Consider the following 19,433-nt stretch of genomic DNA (forward strand, 5'->3'; position numbering starts at 1 on the left):
AATCAAAATAGATCGTCTAATTTAGAAATAAAGGGGCGTTTTTTTTATTTTTACCCAATAAATTTTAATAACTTTAAAGGAAATTTAGAGAGAAATTTAATTTTGGTAATAAATGAAAAAGGAATGTTCTAAAAAAACATCGTTTATTTTTATATTTTTTTAATTCAGTATTTTCTTTTTGGGAAAAAAACGAGCTTTTAATTTTCATCCTCTCTTTTCTAAATCGAATGCGGTGGCCGCCGTTTACCGTGGCCTGCTCGTTTACATACCCAGAATCGGTAATCCAGCAGGCTCCAGCCGCCAGCCGCCAGCCGCTCCAGCTCTGTTTCTCTCTGCTGCCTGAATCGTGTTGGACTCCAGACGGAGAAGCGAGGTTGGCGATCCCTTGACCGAGAGAAAGGAATGAAGTTGAGACCGTTGGTTCTACTTCTGGTAGCATCTTCCGTGGTTTTTTTGCCCGGAGTTTTTGCGGATGGAGTCACTCCCTCGGAGGCCAAAGAGCTCAGAGACGAGGTATCGCTTCGTTGTTAATTGACAGATCTGGTTTTCTTCTTCCCTTTTTCCTTTGAAGCGGTAATGGGCGTCCTTTGTCGGCCAAAAAAAAATTGATCTTGGATGAAGGTTTGGCTGCCCAGATCTGTAAATGGAATTCATTGATAGAAAATTTGGGGTCTTTGGTTGTTTTCCTTTAAATATGTCGTTTGCAGTGGCTTCGTGGTAAGGTTTTTGGTTTTCGTATCTTCTTAATTGGATTTGACGACCTTTCATACGGTAGCTTATGGTTTCTGATAAGATTCTCCTTCAATAAAATTTGAATTTCATCATTTCATGGGCATCTACGTGGCTATATTATCTGCAATTGTAAATTGTTAAAATTTGAAAGGCATTGGAATATGACATTTTTAATTGCTGATTGAAACTATTGTTGTTTGTATCTTTTTACTTCTCAGAAACTTCAATCTGGCTTTTTACATTCTACTATGACACTTTAGTCTTGATGTGTAATGGCATTTGCTGCTTGATGATCCATGTTTGGTTATTGTTGCTCTTGACATGTCATTCACATTTTGAATTGGATAGTAGGCTTTTGTTTTTTCATTTGCTGTTTTTATTTTAAACTGACCCACGAAAAGTTAGTAAACAGATTGAATACATGATGTATTTTGCCGAAGAACTTTTTCTATTGTCGAAACCAACAACTTTTAGATAACAAAGGAAATTGTGTTCTTTTTATTCACACACTCGATTTAGTTGACCATTCTACTTCTGAATTAATTAAGTTCTTCTCTGTTAAAGCCATTCTGCTTAGGGCTTGGTTTGAAGAGGTAGTCTAAACATCAACTATTTGTTCAGGGAAAATGTATTTTCTTCAGCATGTGAATTATGTTCACTAATGTTCTAGGCACTTATTTTTATGAACTAACTTGCACTACATTTTTTGCACATGTTGTTAAACTCAATTAAATGTATGAACAGTTTGATATGCCCTTTATAGAAGTCGAAAGAAGAAAATTTTGTTTAGCAAGGTATTGACATGTTGATAAAAAAAACAGTAGTTAAGTTGAATTAGTTAGGAGTTAAAGTTGTGAGTGGTAGAAGGAGACCAAACCAAAATGGAATTGACAACATTTGTTTTACTAGTACCAATGCTAACAAGACAACTTTGCATTAAACTTGATGTCAGGTAAGATTCATTTAGTTAGCTTACAGCAAATAGTTGGGACATGCATTGTGTTCTCTTTTGAAATAAACTCATAAAATTCATTATTGAATAGTTATATTAGAATCAGATATTCATCAATTTGTTTTAGCCGTGCGTATACCTCTTTCTTGACATAGGTGCGTGAGATGTTTTATCATGCTTTCAACGGATATATTCAGCATGCTTTTCCTCTTGATGAATTAAGACCATTAAGTTGCAAAGGAGAAGACTCCCTTGGTGGTTATGCCTTAACTCTTGTAAGGGCTATTTATTTCCCACAGATACTTTGCTCTATAATCAACTTTGAAATCAGTTTCTAATGTCTGTTGTTATATTTGAGTAGATAGACTCCTTGGATACCTTGGCATTACTGGGGGATAGTCAAAGATTTGGTGAAGCTGTTGAATGGGTCTCTAAAAATGTTAACTTTGCAATTGTAATCATCAGTTCCCTTCTCTAACTCTCAATCTTTTGTGTTTGTAAAATATAGCATAGATGTTGAATCTCTAAAAAATACTGCATTTATGCAGAATAAAACAGTTTCAGTATTTGAGACCACAATTAGGATTCTTGGGGGCTTGCTCTCTGCTCATCTTATTGCCAGTGACTACGCTACGGTATGTGATTCATTGTCCAAAGTATAGTTAGACATGAGCCTTTGTAAGTCGCTAATCAGTATTGCATTTTGTTAGTGTTAGCTAGCATATTTCTCATTAGTGTTTCTAAAGGAAAAGCATTTATTGTTATTCTGAATATCATTTTTCATGGTGCCTATTTGGACCTAATATCGCTACTTGCTAAAATGTTCTAAATAGTCTTATTTCATTGTTTGGATTTACAGTCTTTTTAAACTAAAGGTTGATAGGTTATGCTGCTTTATGTGTCAGGTATCTTTGAGATTCATTTGTTCACACCAACGACTTATTTTCTGTTTTGCAAGTGCAAGAAGGTGTTGACTAACTGAACAAAACATTTCTTGGTACTTTTGTTACATAAAACTTAACTACTGGACTCATTCGTATATATGAAGTTTGTTGATGCTGGAAGTTATCGCTGTCGGGACAGTTGTATGAATAATGGATAGACAATCACTTGTTTTTAACAATATTTAGGCAAGATTATTAGCTACCATCACATATTATATGTGAACTTAGAATGAGAAGATAGGAATCACATTAATAGGATGTGAATGTTGTTGGTGGATGTAGAGAAGTTCATAGGAGTCAAGGACTCTTAGATTTTGACCTGCGGTCATCACCCTTGGTTACCCATGGGATAATATCTTGAGGTGGGTTTATTCAGTTATTCTCTCTGATATGATTTGTTTCATAAAAAAATTGGACAATGAGTTCTAGATAAAAATAAGTTAACAACACTAGCAGAAAGTATATTTTCTAGGTTAGAGTTCCACTATGCATGCTCATGTGAAAATTTCTTCATATTTCTTGTGCATTCAACGGTTTCAGCAACTTTATTGCAAAATATCTCACAGGGTATGAAGATTCAATCCTACGATGATCAATTACTTCATTTGTCTGCGGATTTGGCACAAAGATTGCTGCCTGCCTTTGACACTCCTACAGGTTCTAACTTTTGTGTCTACATTATACACGTGTTATCTTCTAATTAATGTATATGGTTATTGTCTATGTTCCCACTGAACAACTATGTTGTGGTTTCATCCCCAAATTACGTTGTAACCATTCTATTATTCATCTTCTTCAGCAGAGTCTCTATAAAATGAAAAGAAAAAGATGTCAGTCAGTTGCAGTTTTTCCTCTCTTTTTTTTCTGTTGGAGAATGTCGTGTTCAGACTGAGCCTGCTAATTCAATATTAGTTATGTTGGTTCTTTGGATTATTTCAACTTCCTTTTTCTCACAGGAATCCCATTTGGATCTGTCAATTTGTTACATGGAGTTGATGAAAACGAAAGCAAGGCAAGTTATTAGTTTTGGATGATGAAGAATTTAAGAATGAACAGATGAATATGGATCAAACTATCTATAATTTGTGGCATTGTCTCCCTTTATGATTTTCTAATTGTGACAATATGTTAGCATGAGCAATCAGGATTTTGTTTTGCACATGTCAAAACAATCTTGAACATTGCTCTGTTTTTCCAGGTTGATTCATCACTAAAAGGGGTCATTCACGCCATTTATTTGAACCATGAGACTTTCCTCTTGCTACGCTTTTCTGATTATTGTTATTACAGCCTATTTTGAAATCCACAAGGGATTGGAGACTGTTTAGCTTTGATAATGTCTTATTTCTATATCATCGGGCTTGACATTTGGCATGTATTTTATCACCCATCTTAAGCCTGATCCAATTTTACATCCAATTTAAAATCAATTTACCTTCTCTGGTCAATCTCAAGAGTTGACTTCACTGAGTTGACTTCTCTGAACAAGTTTGTTGCTTCCAGACTCAAACTTCATCTGCCTTAAATTTCATTATGCCTTATAGTTGTTTTCTAGGATTAATTTATTTATTTTTGTCATATTTTCACCTAATAGCATCTTTAGAAACTAAAGTATTTGAGGTAAGTAGGATGAAATCACTTTGTAATGAACCAAGAGGATATCAGATGGGTGTAACCTATGAGAAGTACCTAAGATAGGCAAGGATAGAGAAGAATTGAAAAGAAAGATTCCTTTGTTTCTATAATACTAGGGTACAACCTGCCTTACATAATGAATTGGAGTGTTTGATCGTTAGGAAGTAACACTTAGAAAAAAAATTAAGGTGGTAGAGATGATAATGTTAAATGAATTCATGACATTACTAGAAAGGATAGAACAAGAAAATTAATATTTGAAACCAAATAGGTGTAGCTCGAAGAGATGGTAAAATAAAGATAGGGTGAGAATCAATTGAATAGAATCTCTGAGGGGTAGAGGGAGGCCCAAAAAAAAACTTCAGTTGATGTAATAAAAAATAATTTAATTCATTTGAATATTTTATTCTTGTTAAGCCAGCCTATATTCCTGTTGACTTGAAATACTCTGTCCTATAGCCAAACCTAGTAGATTTACTGATTTACCTGTTTCTGATTCTGTTAGAACATTTAGTGCATGCCTTTCCAAAATCTCCTGATATTGTTTGTTAAAATTCATGACTGTATATTACCTAGTGATATATCAGTATAATAGTTTAAAAAAATTGTATACTTCCATTTAACTCATCCTGAAGATTATGAATTGTTGAGTTTTACGACTTTCATTTTTTTTTAAAGTTTGGAGCTTAGTTATAATATGGTTATAATTTGGCAATTCTGCAAATTTTGAAGCTTAGGCTATTCAATGATATGTTTTCTGGTTACAGATAACATCAACAGCAGGCGGTGGTACTCTGACATTTGGGGTGGTCGTTTGACATTGGAATTTGGGGTGCTTAGTCGTTTAACTGGCAACCCAGGTTGGTTCAGTATTTGATGTTTGAAGTGAGAAAAATATTTTGTTCCATCAGTAACACCAACTCACTGCATAATTATACACTCCCAGATTATTTTGCTTTCTTGGAAAATTTACTTTAAGATGCACCTATTTTCTCAGGAACCAGAATGATCGATTGAGTTCCACTCTGTGATAAAAATTCAACCTCTTTCCCATTACCTGTTGTAGAAAACATGTTAATGCATAAAACATGGCACCTCATTCCTTGCTAGAAAATTAGGTAATCTTCTCTCCTTGGGTGATTACAGATGAATATGGAATAATGGATAAATAGTGAACCCTCAAATAGAAGCTTGATTGGGATCCAACTCTTACATGTAGGAATTTTATATTTCTAGTTTTTTTTATGAGGGGGACCAAATTTTGTTGATCTATCTAATTCATCAAATGATAAGGGTCTCATGTTGAAATTTTGATTTTTCTTAAGTAGTCAAGTGTTTATTTGATACTTTGTTTGGTCGTGGACTGTATTCTCCATCACCATCTAACTCGTCAAATGATAATGTCCTCATGTTGAAAATTCAATTTTTCTTAAAGTGTCAAGTTTTTATTTGATACTTTGTTTGGCCATGGGATACTGTATTCACCATGTCTTTCTTAGGATTTATTATATCCGCTTCATGTAGTTGAGAAGACTTTGTATTTTTTCCCCCTAAAGTAAATGAAAGGGGAAATGCAACTTGTGTTGCACGATTTGATTTTCATCCATGGACTCTGTGCTTTTAGTGTCGTTCTTTTTGTTTTATTGTGGACTATTTAATCAAACAAATAGTAGTAACAAATATAAAATTTCATCGGCATTTGAAGCGCCAAAACACTAGTCACATAAGTGTTTGTATGGATTGATTGCAATGTCATTTTCCATCAAAACTTTGCCAGTGACACTGTATGTAGCTGCTAAGTATCATGTTTAGTCATCCTTGGCCTTTTACTACAGTGGAACAGTTTGCAGTTTGTGTGTCTAGTCAACAGTCATCATTCTAGGAATACATTCAAGCTATGTTTCGTGTTTCTTCCTCCTTTAGATGATTGTTTTTCCTTGTTCAAATAACTAGTCACAAAGAAGTATACATCCCTAGCAATAACTGATATCAGAATAGTACCACATTCCTGACAGAATCTGGCTTATTCAAGGAGAGAATTTCATCGCTTCGCTTCGATTTAACATTTTATCTAGTAATTAAGTTTCAACAATGTATATGCTCTTAAGAATTTTTCCTGCATTTTCAATATCTGAATGTTAGAAAAGAAGACACATAATCAATCAGAGACGATATACTTTTAAATTTTTATCATATGTATGCTAGGAGTTAGCCGACTCCGCCTAGTGGGATAAGACTTGATTGTTGTTGTTATTGTTGTATGTATGCTAGTAGTGCAGAAACATTATCAATCAGAAACAAAATTACTTTAAATCATATATGCATAGCATTGATGAATTAATTATTTTGTGACCTACTTAAAAGTACCTAAATTAATTATGAATGAGAAACCAAAAACTATAAATCATATATGATTGATTATCAATTGAAAAAAGTAGTTCCAATCACACACACCTTTTTCCATATGAGCAGGGCGAGCTGCTTTCCTCTTCCTTCAATAAACTGGATAAAAGGACAAATAACATGTGCTGTAATGTATTGCCAAATGGTGTCAGATTAGTTGAAAATTACTCTGTTGTTTTGACACTGGAAATACATAATGTTAATTCTTCTAGATTCAATTAATATTGGATTATTCCATGACTTTGTTGCATATATCGTGCTGCAGTTTTTGAGCAAGTTACAAAGAATGCTGTGCGAGGAATATGGGCTCGCAAATCAAAGATCAACCTTGTTGGAGCTCATATCAACATTTTCACTGGTGAGTGGACTCAAAAGGTAATGTCTCTTGTCTTTATTTTCATAATAATGGATTTAGATTTATATTGTTATGAGCAGTACATGATTGTAAGTTTTATGTTCAAAGACATGATAACCTTTTTTCATACATCCCACCAAGCACGGATAGTATGGACTCTGTTGTAAATGGAAGGATGTGAAACAGCCTGCAACCCGTCAACAGCTTGCAACTGCTTAGAGTACATGAGAACCTTAGACTCATATCAAGTGCTTTTTCAGTGCTGATCCTTATGATTCATTGTTTCAAGACTTTCCTATTTTTTTCATACTTAAAACATGCTTGTTTGCAATTTTTGTATGGGATTTTTCTATTAAGGCATGGAAATATTATGCTTTAAGCTTATGAGTGGTTATCCCAATATTTCGAATTACAATGCTCTCATTTGTCTCCATGCAGGATGCTGGGATAGGAACGAGCATTGATTCTTTCTATGAATACCTTTTGAAGGCATGTTTGCTTACTTAATAAATTCTAAATTCATATACATTAATTAATCTTCTAGCTTCTATCACCTTCCTTCCCACTTTAATTGCCTCTTTTGTTATGTGACACTAATTTGAATCCCATTTTGCAATCCTTGTTTCCCGAATATCTGCAGAAAATCAGCTGCTCAATTAATTTACTACATCTAGGCTATGGCTTTACTTTTTATAGCAACACAATTACTGCCACTATCAATTGAAGTCATCATATAGCCAGTGTTCTGGAAATGTGGTCCTGGTTCTGCCTAGTCTGATATAATGAGGCCCCAATAAGCCTTTGCCCAGGGTAACTATGCATGTTCATACAATTCAATTTGCTATAAGTGGAGATTATTCCAGTATTCGAACTTGGAACACTTGTCATACTTGCTTTCTGTGATGTCTCATTCCCTTGGGCCCTCTCTGGAACGTTATGGATTTGAGAGAGAGAGAGAGAGAGAGTTCCACTTATGAGTGATACATCTTGAGGGTGGTTTAAACAAAACAGCTCTATCAAGCTCAGAAGGTAAAATGGAATACATTCTCACTAGGATGCCAGTAAGAAAGTGTTCTACACAAAGGACAACCAAAATTCAAATTGTTTTTGAATTTGAAAATTTGATAGCTTCCAATCCACTGTCAATATCGAGTTCAGCAGACCATTCTTTTGGCTTGACAATAGCTCTTTTTCTGGTATGAATTGAAATTGCATTGTACATGTTCATTTACACCTGTTGGTCCTTTAACAGGCATATTTGTTGTTTGGAGATCAGGAATACTTATTTATGTTTCAAGAAGCTTACAAGGCAGCTATGCGTTACCTCCACCACGATCCTTGGTGTGTTATCATTTCTTCCTCTTCTGTTAAACTTTAATTTCAATTTTATGTTCTCTTTGAGTATTCCTTGATTTCTGATTCCTTATTTTGTGGGCTTATAATATTTTCTATGGTTTCACAATCATTCTTTTAACTGATGCAGTCAAATTGCATTTCTCTGGATTGTTTGTCCTTTATAACAACTTACAGGTATGTGGAGGTGAATATGAACTCTGCTGCTACAGTCTGGCCATTGTTTAACAGTTTGCAAGCATTTTGGCCAGGGCTTCAGGTTTTAAACATTTACTTTTGTAAAAATTTTATTGTAGGTTTAACAATTAAAATTCCTGCATTGCTGATTATATTAATTGTAAGGTTTTAGCTGGAGATATTGATCCTGCTATTCGCACACATGCTGCTTTCTTCAGTGTCTGGAAAAAGTATGGATTTACTCCAGAGGGCTTTAATCTTGCGACCATGAGTGTCCAGGTACTTCAATTAAGTTATATTTTTTCTGTTAACACCATAGTTTTCTTAACATATCTAGGTTCTTCAATATCAGCTTGGTCAAAAGAGTTATCCCTTGAGACCAGAATTGATTGAGAGTAATTACTGGCTATTTAAAGCTACCAGAGATCCCAGGTATGCTCTTTGAACTGTGAATCAGAAGTTTCCTAACCATAGCTCTACTAAAGATATCAAATCGTCATCATCGTCATCAAGTATTTCTCCCAACTATTTGTGGTTGGCTAGATGGTTCTTTTCGAAACTCTATGAAAGGCAAGCAGTTAAAATATCAAATCTATTCTAGAAATCCTTGACTTGCACAAGGTTCTCTTGTATAAAGAAAGATAAAATGGTGTGAACTGCTTGCTAACAATAGCGGTACGTGTTTTAGAATCTGTATCCAGAAAATCTTGCTATACGGTAGGTGTTTTAGAATTGTAGAAACTTTCATCTGTGGGAGTGCTGTCTGAGAAGTGAACAAGGAACATGAAAAACATTCTTTTCTTTTCTGCTTAGAATAAATTGCACAACACTAATAACCAATTGTTGATATGTCTGGTTCATGTTCTACTGAAACTGACATGACTCATGGTAATTCCCCTGAGCTAAAAGTTAGGATTTAAACATATCTTGCATCCACTCAATTGTGATTCTCATTTCCTGTATACCTCTTTATGTATTATTCCATTTTACATGCCATCTGAGTTTAAGGTAATACGTCGACTTGTTCACATGCTTGCGCAATAACTTTGGTGATGGTTTGCATCTTTTGTCTCTAATGAAATAGACCTTATACTTGTACAGTACAATATTCTCTGTCAGCATTACATATATGCAAATGTTCATATGTCAACCAGGTATCTTAATGTTGGAAGGGACATGGTGGCAAGTCTTCAATATGGAGCTAGGTGCCCATGTGGATATTGTCACATAGCAGATGTAGAGACTCACGAGCAAGATGATCATATGGAAAGTTTTTTCCTCGCTGAAACAGTAAGGATGAGTTACATTTTGTATTAACATGAAGTTCGACTTAGTAATTTCAACTATAGGTGAAATACTGAATTATAATGCGAAAGCCAAATTCCACCCATATGGTTTAATAATAGCCTGCATCATTCATTGTTAAACTAATTCTTCTTTGGATTTGATATGTATTCGCTTTCATAAATATGCAAGGACCTGCAGTTTTCCCCCTCGTAATTTAACTCTATCTGCACTGAACAAATAGCTTCTTATATCATTCCTAACTCGTAAAACATTGCAGGTTAAATATCTTTGGTTGCTTTTTGATTTAGCTGTGGGTCCAGATAATATTGTTGAGAATGGGCCATACAAGTAAGTATCTATCACTAGATATAGCTTGAATATTCTACTGCAAGTAAAGCTTTTTAACTGATCTCTTTAACTGCAGGTACATATTTAGTACAGAGGGTCACCTTTTGCCTATTACTCCAGAAATATCTTTGATCAATGACCACTGCTCGTATTTTGGAGCATTTTGCAAAGATGAAGCTAAACATGAAGATGATGCCTATGAGGAGACCATATTCAAACATCAGGAAACAAATAATAGTCATCCACACAGAACACAAGTTCATCAATTCAATACTCAGAATTCATTTTCGACTTCAGGTTTCATAAAGGTATGAATAATATCCTCTAGAAGCTTGAACGTGAAGAGATTTGAAGTCATGAGATGTGTAATTATGTATCCTAGTCAGGAATACCAATACCATGTCTCCTTAACAGCAGGATACTTGCAAGTATTATGGGCCAACTAGAACAAATCCCAACTAGGGGATGGGTTGAGGTGATGACTTTTGGCGGAAAATGACTATAACGATACTTAATTGCTGAACCATGGTAGTGGGAGATAGGATTGTGAAATATGAGAAGCATGGATACGTAGTGTCTGATGGGGCATTGGGTTCATATGAATAACTATTCTATTCCCTAATTTTAAAACAAGTATATTCCGATGTTTGATTGCAAAAAAGAGCTTGGATTATCAATTCCCATGAAATTGTGATAAAAACAAAGAATAGCTATTTCTTTATTCCATTCTCTAAAAAATACATATTCTTACTCTATAACCTTAAAAAGTCAAAACTATAAATAATGAGCAAACCAGGTCATGCAGATTTTGTTGGTTGGGCTGGCTAGTTATGTCAACCAGGCTAGACATTCCAGTGGGGCATGGGGTATTCTGGTTAGGTTGAGCAGACTGAACTAATTGGGCCGTTAGGGTGGATAGGTAGACTAGACTGAATGACACATGCTAGCTGGACAAAATAAAATATTTCATTTGATCCCTTTTATCACAGTGAAAATTATTTCTTATGTATTATTGTATTCTTACAAATTGAAATATTCTACAGGGACACTGTCCAGGCTTGACCCATGGCCAGAGGTTTGGCATTTCATATACTGAAAATAAAGAGGATACCTTCACAAGTGAAGCTAGTCAACTTCATGATCGTTCTGTCATCGTTGTTACTAACCCAAGCTCAAAACCGACCAAGTACAGCAACGATAATAATAGCGTTCAGGAACCAGAGGAGGAACTTAAACACAATGAAGGTGATACATGACAAGAGAAGGATGTACCAGCTAAGTGAAATTTGCTTGGATGAATTCCACAGAAGATGGTAATTACCTTTGAGTTTAAGAACTCAGACAGATGATACAAAGTTTTCAAATGCTTATCAAGAATTCGGTCATCCTTGTTGATAAATCATTATTGATCTACGAATTTACAAGCATTCTTTTGCTTTCACCTGGCGGTTAGCATCAATGACAGAGCTGTTAGAACTGAGAAAACAAAGACACTTGGAACATTAATGTTTCTAGATACGTTTTGTGGCAAAATTGTACAATAGGGTGAAATCTATTTGGAGCCAGATTGAGATTTCTTTTGTTTTGTTTAAGAAACCACTAACATGTCAATACAACCTTTTTGTGGGATGTAAGATTATTTAAATTTATATCGATGTGTGATAAACTATAAGATTATTTGAAATAACTAATTTATTTCTTAATTATTTGTAGTTTAAAATTTTATTTGTGTATAGGATTCAAGGGCTTGTCTATTTGGCCCCTTCATTACTGACATTGAGTTGGTTGCTGTTCATATACTCAATGAATGCTTGCTGGCTCTTAATGTCGATTCAACAAAGCAGACAGAAAGCAGCTGGCTTGTTGAATTCATTCATTTTGAAACTCAATGGCATCCACATGCTGCTAAGTGCAATCCTCCGCGGCTAGAGGTGCCACAAGCCGTGCCAGCTAAGGACTAACACGGATCTGCACAACTTCGAAAACCATGCTAGGCCGAGCACGACATGAACCCATGAACCATGCTTGGCCGAGACAGTATGTGGTCCCTATTTGCCAACCAAACTACACCCATATTGATTCAGAGTTCCAGCATCTTGTGCTCATGTGCATTGAATAGGGCAGTGGACATTAGGTACTTTGTCACAAAGATAATCAAACAGCTTATTTCTTGCTTGATGAACTATTATTGACTTCTCTCAACCAGGAAATAAAGAAAACCTTTCTCATGTGTGGTGTGTTTGAGTTTGAGGAACAACTTTTGACACAGTGAGTTATTATATCTACTACAACTTTTGACAATGTCTCCTGGAAATATGTATTCAGATATCTTCATTCTAAGTAAGCATTAACTCACTGATTTCTTCACCTTCTCATTGATCGATCACATGTGTTGTCGGGAGCATTATTGCATGTCTTATTAGGCCCTGTTTACTGCAAGATATATTGTTCAATCCACCAGGATTTTGATTCAAAGAACCAGAGATGTACTCAAAACTTGATTCTTATCTTTTACACAATAGCAGGAAGATACAAAACTTCAACCACACTATTCGAATAAATTTGATACAAAAAACAAACAGGCAAACTTTCTATGTACAATTGCGTGAAATACAAGTCCTGAAGAACACTTTAGAATTCTCGGACACCTTGTCTTGCTATTTGTTTTCCAGAAGATGCTCCAGTTGACAGAGATGCACTTTCAAGCTTTCTTTCCAGCAGCAGGACTATGGAGTTGGGCAAATCCAAGCAAAATTATCTATTTTCGTAAGGAAAATACTCGATTCCTTTTGCATCTATCTTTGTAGAGGAATTGTGGACTTCTTATTGTCTGGATTCCAAACCTCTTGCTTCAGATCCTTTCATTATCCTTAGCCTTTTGCAAGCACATATAAACATCCTGCAGAGCAGATGAAATTAAGGAGATCCCCAGTCAGAAAAGCACACTTGAGTTAGTGCAAAATGAAGTTAATTGCAAGAAAATCACGACACTAACTCCCAAGGAACATCTCCGACCAGCATCAAATCTCCATCTTTGTCTTCGTAAGTTATGGCGTATTCAGATCCATTGCACCCTTCTTTTCTTGACAATTCTCCTGAATAATAGAATAACAGAAATTTTCTTTACTAATTTGTGGTAAATCACACAAAAAGAACATTTTTTCATGGAAATAGCTGTTAGATCATGCTTCTTCACCTTGAGAGAAGCAGTTGAACATGCCGTCCAAGCCCTCTCGGAGCTCCTTGTACCCTTTGTAAACCTTGAGATCAATCTTCCTCAAATAAGGAGCTCCATCCATTCTAACCTTCACGAACAACCCAGAAGCCTCCGGCTCCACCTTCGCCTCTACCTTCATCGCCTGGAAGCTGTTCTTCCTGTACGTTCGGATCGGCGGCCACCCAACCACTTGAGCCCTAGAATTTCACCCAACATCTACCCGTCAACAAAAGAAGAAAAAAAAACCCACCAAAATACACATAAAGTTCGCATCTTCTTTATCTCAATGACCAAAACTTACTTGGCCGCGGAGCCAGATCCGCCATTTCCGCAGCCGGAGTCGTCTTCCGCAGCGTCAATCCCCGGCAGCGACCTTTTGCTACCCCTTGCAGCCGGCGCGTCAGATCCCGGCAAACCGAGGCGCAGCTCGGTATCCTCGACGTAGCTCTCCATGTCGACTGGCTTCTTCTATTCCAAACCAGGAAGCACCGATTCCGGCCAGACGAAGCTACGAATCGATCCAAAGCTGCAACTTTGGGATCAAACGGTCGAAGACGATGAGCTGGTTGCCGACGAGACGACCCTGTTCTGGATTTATAGCGGAATGGAGACGAGGGAGGCGGAGGCGGAGGCGTCGACGACAAGCTTTCCGTCAGTGCGTGGACACCTTTCAGGGATTTAAAATGGACAACGAGGCCGGTCGGGTGGAAGGCGGACAAGGAAATGGACCGTGCCGGTCCATCGCCAGGCAGGCGTCGGCCACCCCATCATGTCGCCGGTTGGGATCCTGCGGTCCAGCTTCCTCGAGCGGCCGTGGGGACTCATCTTAGCCATTGAATCGAGGGTTAGCCCCATGGCTGTGTTCGTGCGGAGGTCCCCAGGGCGCGTTTTCGGCATAATTGGCAACATCAATTTGATGAGGACGAAAATTCCATTTTACTCGTATTTCTTCTGCCAATATTATATTTTACAAATTATTAAGAAAAATATAACATTTGAAACTATAAGATAAAAGTAAAAAAATAATAATTAAATTAAACATTCATGAATAAATTTAATATGTAATTTGATAAAAATTTATTTATGCTCATTCAATTATATAATAAATAAATTTAAATTATTTTATAAATTAAATAAATACATTTTAGCACACATATGTTTAGTTTGTTAATATTCTTGAATAGAGAGGATGAACTATTTATGAATATGATTCATGATTAATATATATGAACAAAATTTATCAATAAAATTCTTATTAAGATATTAAATAAAAAATTAAAATAAATGTAATCAAATAAATAAATTTAAAATATAAAAATTTCAAACAATAAATAAACTTCAATTGAGAGTTAAATAATATTTAAATAAATCAAGCTAAGCTCAAGTTCATGAAAAAAAAATCTAAGTCACAATGATTTGATTCATTTTAGACATTTGATTTAATTCGATTACCTTATTAAATAAGCTTGAACACTATAAAATCTGACTTAACTACATAAAATCTTATTAATGATAATTTAAAGAGATAAAATAGTGATTAAACATGAATTATCACATTCAATTTTTATAAAAATATAATTTATATATACTTTAGAGTTCGATTAATCGTGAAAATGATCAATTTCGAATCTATAAAAAAAATTTATTGACAAAACAAAATACAAATAGACCTTAACAGATAGCTTAATATCAAAAATTTTTAAAATTTTTTATATATAATGCATCTCAAATAAAATTTAAATCATTATTACTTAGGTTAGGCCGTCTGTTCCATCTCTATCTATCAATTATTATTATAATCGCGAAGCTTTTTTCTAAAAAAATCATTACTTTATCCTCGTGCATATCAATAACAAAGTACCTAAATTTCGATAGGTTAAATGAGAAGAATGTTATCGTTTAACTTCTTTGAGTTGATAGGCGAAAAGACCGTTATAAAATATTTAAGCGCCTAAATTATTATTAAAAAAAATGCCTCGTGTCGACACCACATGTGACAATCATAAAGGGCAAGAGGGCCCACCGATAATTAATCCAACGGCGACGCGATGTTTGTGTAAATCGCGTTTGTATGGATGAAAGTAAGCGAGCGAGGAGACGTTGAGACCTCCGACGCGTGCGTGTGGAAATTTGACCTAACGGTCCTTTTCTGGTTTTGTCTCATGTCATTAACTCTCACACGTGTGCGCTTCCGTCACCGCTTTGCCGGTACGTGTAGGGCTCGGGAGAGCCGGACCCAGTGTGTGGCCCACCGCTGCCCGGAGCAACGGATAAGAGTTCGATTTGAGAAGATTATAAAAAAAAAAGTATTAAAAAAACAATAAATTAAAACATTTAAATTCGATTTGAAATCGGTGAGATTTAAAAAAATAAGTGTTTATTAAAATTTAATTAAATGGTTACATGGATTAGTTGAGTTAAGGTAATAATCATCTAATTAAATTAGTTGATTTGATTAAGCTAATCGATTGCGTTGAATTAATTAATGTAAGTAACACACTTTGAAATCCATTAAAATGACGGAGAGAAAACTGTCAACAGGAATTAACTCACAATGAAATAGGTTAATTCATGGAAATTTATCATATAACATATACAGGTAGACCGATCAACTTGACGAGTTGGGAATCTCTAATATAATTCAACCCAAATTGAGTTACGGATTAGATGGATCAATCTATAGATTTATTAAAAAATATAAATATATAAAAAATATAAAAATTTTAAATTTAGATTACCATTTAAATAGATTAATTTAAAATTTTTAAATTTGAATTATAATTTAGATGGATCAAATTCATTATTAAATTTTCTATTTTAAATTTTTTTAAAAAAATAAATTTTTTTAATTTACAGAATTCAAATCCATACAAATTAATTCATACGAAATTTAAATAGATCCACTTGAATTAATTTATAAAATTCAACTCCCTTGTTTAAATTGTTTGAAGCAACGGCTAAATTGCCGGTTTAGAATGACGACTATCGGAGTCGTCGTCCTCCTCGAGCGTGGACGTATACGAAGTAGAGAACCCAAATGAGGCCGAACACCCCGAAGAGAATCCACCCAGCAAGTTGTTGCTAATCCCCAAGCTCAGCCCTGTCCCCGCCTCCGTGCTCAGCCTCTCGTCCACCAGTGCCAGCACCGGCCCCGCCGACTATGCTATCATCAGCACCGACGCCGCCCCTGCAGTTGCAGCCTCGCCGCCATGGAGCCCCTCACCCTTCTGCTCTTGCACGCCGACCGAGGCAAGCCTACACGTCGTTCAACTCAAAAGCGTCATGGTCACTCACTGTGTTTTACATGTTCAAAGACACTGTTTACCAACAGCTAAGACGGCGGCGCATGCCCCTCGGTGTGGGTGTGCGAGCGAAGGTCGCGGCGGGAGCAGCGGCGACGCTGACGGCAGCCATGGGGGGAGGGGCAGGCTCGCTGCTGAGCTTGGAAGAAGAAATCGATCGCCTCATCGTGTTGGCCACAACCAGAGCATGCCAAGTGGACAATTCATCTAGCTGAGTTTGCATTTTGTTTCACTGGTCAAGAACACTAATCAAGAACAAAGGACTGTGTTTCACTGTGGTTGAGAATCCAAGATGAACACATGAAACCAATCTACTTATTGATCATAAATTAAAGGTTTCTTTGTTTTACTTGCCCAAGGGAGAATTTAATAATGAATCTCTGTCGACGAGGCTTCAAAAGATGAGCCAGTCCTTGCTGCGTGCCCTCCTGTCAAAAGCAGGTTGTCTTTAGTAAATACACGCTGAACTACTTCAGTGACTGCTAATGGCTTCAGAATGCTCATCATGCACCATATTCTTCAATGGAGGCGCATAATTACGAACCCGTCCCTTGTCTGCAGCGAGGTCACACAACTTCCGAAAAAGGACTGAGAAATAGAGCAAAAAGATCATCTGTGAAGTAAGAGATCATCAGTCTTCACATGGCACTACACAGTACTGAGTTCTAAAGCTGGGAGTCCAAAACCCTGCTCGCTTCCATGGAAGGGGCCGGGACCACCCTAGAAGGAGGCCTCCCGTTCCTTTTCCCCAGCCATCCCCGTGCTCTACTTTTTGTATTTGTTGCAGAGTAGGGCACGCATGGTTTCTGATGCAGTAGTTTTCCATTTGTTTTGAGTCAGTTGAGGCAGCATTTGGCTGGAAAAGGGCACCTCCCGAGTTGTTTGCATGTGGATTCAACTGTTGGATTGAGAAACTCGGTATGTGATTTAGAGTCTTTGGCGTTCATCCTCTTCTTGATCTCGACGCGAACCGTGCATGGATGATCTTCGAGCTGATCCAATCGATGTTCAAGTGACGCAGGACTCGGAGACGGAGAAGAGGCATGCGATGCAGTCTCAAGGTGAGCATGAGGATCATTTGCGTTGCTTCATGTCTGGCAGGACTCGAGGACTCTCATTAACTCTCGGGCCAAGAAGAAGACCTGCAAGGTCCGGATGCATGTTCTCTGAGAGAGAAGCAAGTGCAAGTTGCACCTCGAAGACCTCCATTAATGGCAGCAGCATTTCTCAGTCAGCATCTATGTCGTCTATGTCTCTGTGCTCCAGCAATCCAGATTCTTGAAGCCTGCTCGAGAGCTGCTCGATGAGGTCGTGCCTGTAAGCACTGCAGTCGAGCTGAGCTTTGATGAAGACCCAAGGAACGCAGAAAGGACCAAATGCCTATCTGAGGAGAACATCCCTGATGCTGATGTTAGAGTTGTCAAGCTCGTTGCTTTGTTGAATGAGGTACAGATAAAAACTCTCCCCAACTGTTCATTCATCTTAACGACCGATTGAAGTATCGCCATGTTTGATTACAGCTCGAGAACAGATACCAGCAGTACTTCCATAGAATGGAGCAAGTGATCTCAGCTTTTGAGATTGTTGCAGGGAGTGGAGCTGCTGCATCCTACACTGGCCTCACAATCCAAGCTATGTCCCGGCATTTTGCCAACCTCAGAAATGCAATCATCACTCAGATTCACAGGCATTCTTTCAAACACTCGCCGCCGCCGCCGCCGGCTCCGACGACCGACGACAATCTGAGACTGAAGAGAGAAGCTCTTCAGAAGCTGGGGATCATCCAAAACAAACAAGTTTGGAGACCACTCAAGGGGCTCCCCGAAGACTCAGTCTCGATCCTTCGAACTTGGCTATTCGAAAACTTCCTTCACCCGTAAGCTCGATTTCATCTTTCAGAGTGTCTGAAGATTGTGGTGATCTTAAACTTCTCTTGCATTTTGCTTTTGGCAGCTACCCTGACGACGATGAGAAACTCAAGCTGGTTTCGAAGACGGGATTGACTAGAAACCAAGTAACGTCCATGTTTCGAATCTTTTGTCTGTAATTCACGAGTAGGGAGATGGTTGATTTTCGTTTCTGTCTGTGGATTCAGATCTCCAACTGGTTCATCAACGCGCGGGTGCGGATATGGAAGCCGATGATAGAGGAGATGTACAGGGAGGAGTTTTCTGAGGATTCAGGAAACATGAGCCCATCTTGCAGGAGCAATGAAACATAAAGAGGCAAAGTTGGAGGATTATGGAACTGAGCGATCGAAAATGGCGTAAATCCAGTTTGCAACATCAATGCAAGTCACAAGCTTTAGCTTGTAGCTTATGGAATTTTTCTTGATATTGTGTGGCAATGGGTTCAAACTGTCAGATAGCGATTCTTTCTTTGGAATATTTTTTCCAAGGTTATTGGAGGAAGCCTGCCGGAATCTATCCTCGATTTTTTGGATCTTAAGTTGCCAATGGTTTTGTAGTCGATTATATGAATCAAGTTGCACAGACATGTGGTTGAGTATTGATCTGGTCCGAGATCAAGAAGGGGGATGACTAAACAAAGTAATCACGATCGAGTATTTTTTGACCAACTGGATACTAATTGAGTTAGTCTTCAAAGAAGTCGAGTGTCATTTCTCAAATAAGGAAATCTTCATATAAGGGTTTGTGATTTAAAGAATAGGTTAGAAGGTCAATTGAGTTGGAACTCGGCTCGGCTCGGTCACTCTCACATTTAATCA

General features: G+C 37.0%; 3 protein-coding genes across 3 annotated transcripts; 2 read left to right on the top strand and 1 right to left on the bottom strand.

Moving 5' to 3' along the window:
* The first annotated feature begins 299 nt into the window (after positions 1-299).
* On the top strand, positions 300-11,847 carry LOC141829330 (alpha-mannosidase I MNS4). The gene is given in 18 exon segments (XM_074716783.1): positions 300-513; positions 1,840-1,959; positions 2,046-2,138; positions 2,233-2,319; positions 3,195-3,285; positions 3,585-3,640; positions 5,031-5,057; positions 5,060-5,123; positions 6,932-7,041; positions 7,460-7,510; positions 8,274-8,362; positions 8,552-8,633; positions 8,717-8,830; positions 8,904-8,983; positions 9,706-9,841; positions 10,116-10,186; positions 10,263-10,494; positions 11,230-11,847. Coding segments are annotated over 18 exon segments (1,827 nt in total). The 5' UTR covers positions 300-402; the 3' UTR covers positions 11,443-11,847.
* An 869-nt stretch (positions 11,848-12,716) lies between these two features.
* LOC141829038 (auxin-induced protein 22D-like) lies at positions 12,717-13,999 on the bottom strand. The gene is made up of 4 exons (XM_074716455.1): positions 13,705-13,999; positions 13,383-13,600; positions 13,182-13,281; positions 12,717-13,085 (listed from the first exon to the last, which is right to left on the bottom strand). The coding sequence occupies exons 1-4, from the start codon at positions 13,854-13,856 to the stop codon at positions 13,010-13,012; spliced, it is 546 nt and encodes a 181-aa protein (XP_074572556.1). The 5' UTR covers positions 13,857-13,999; the 3' UTR covers positions 12,717-13,009.
* A 3,682-nt stretch (positions 14,000-17,681) lies between these two features.
* Positions 17,682-18,926, top strand: LOC141829775 (BEL1-like homeodomain protein 11). The gene is given in 5 exon segments (XM_074717289.1): positions 17,682-17,955; positions 17,958-18,151; positions 18,226-18,581; positions 18,659-18,719; positions 18,801-18,926. Coding segments are annotated over 5 exon segments (1,011 nt in total).
* Positions 18,927-19,433: the final 507 nt, after the last annotated feature.

This window comes from Curcuma longa, chromosome 5 (genome assembly GCF_044706935.1).
Source record: "Curcuma longa cultivar G26 ecotype Majalengka, Jawa Barat chromosome 5, ITB_CL_G26_1.1, whole genome shotgun sequence".
Lineage (NCBI taxonomy): Eukaryota > Viridiplantae > Streptophyta > Magnoliopsida > Zingiberales > Zingiberaceae > Curcuma > Curcuma longa.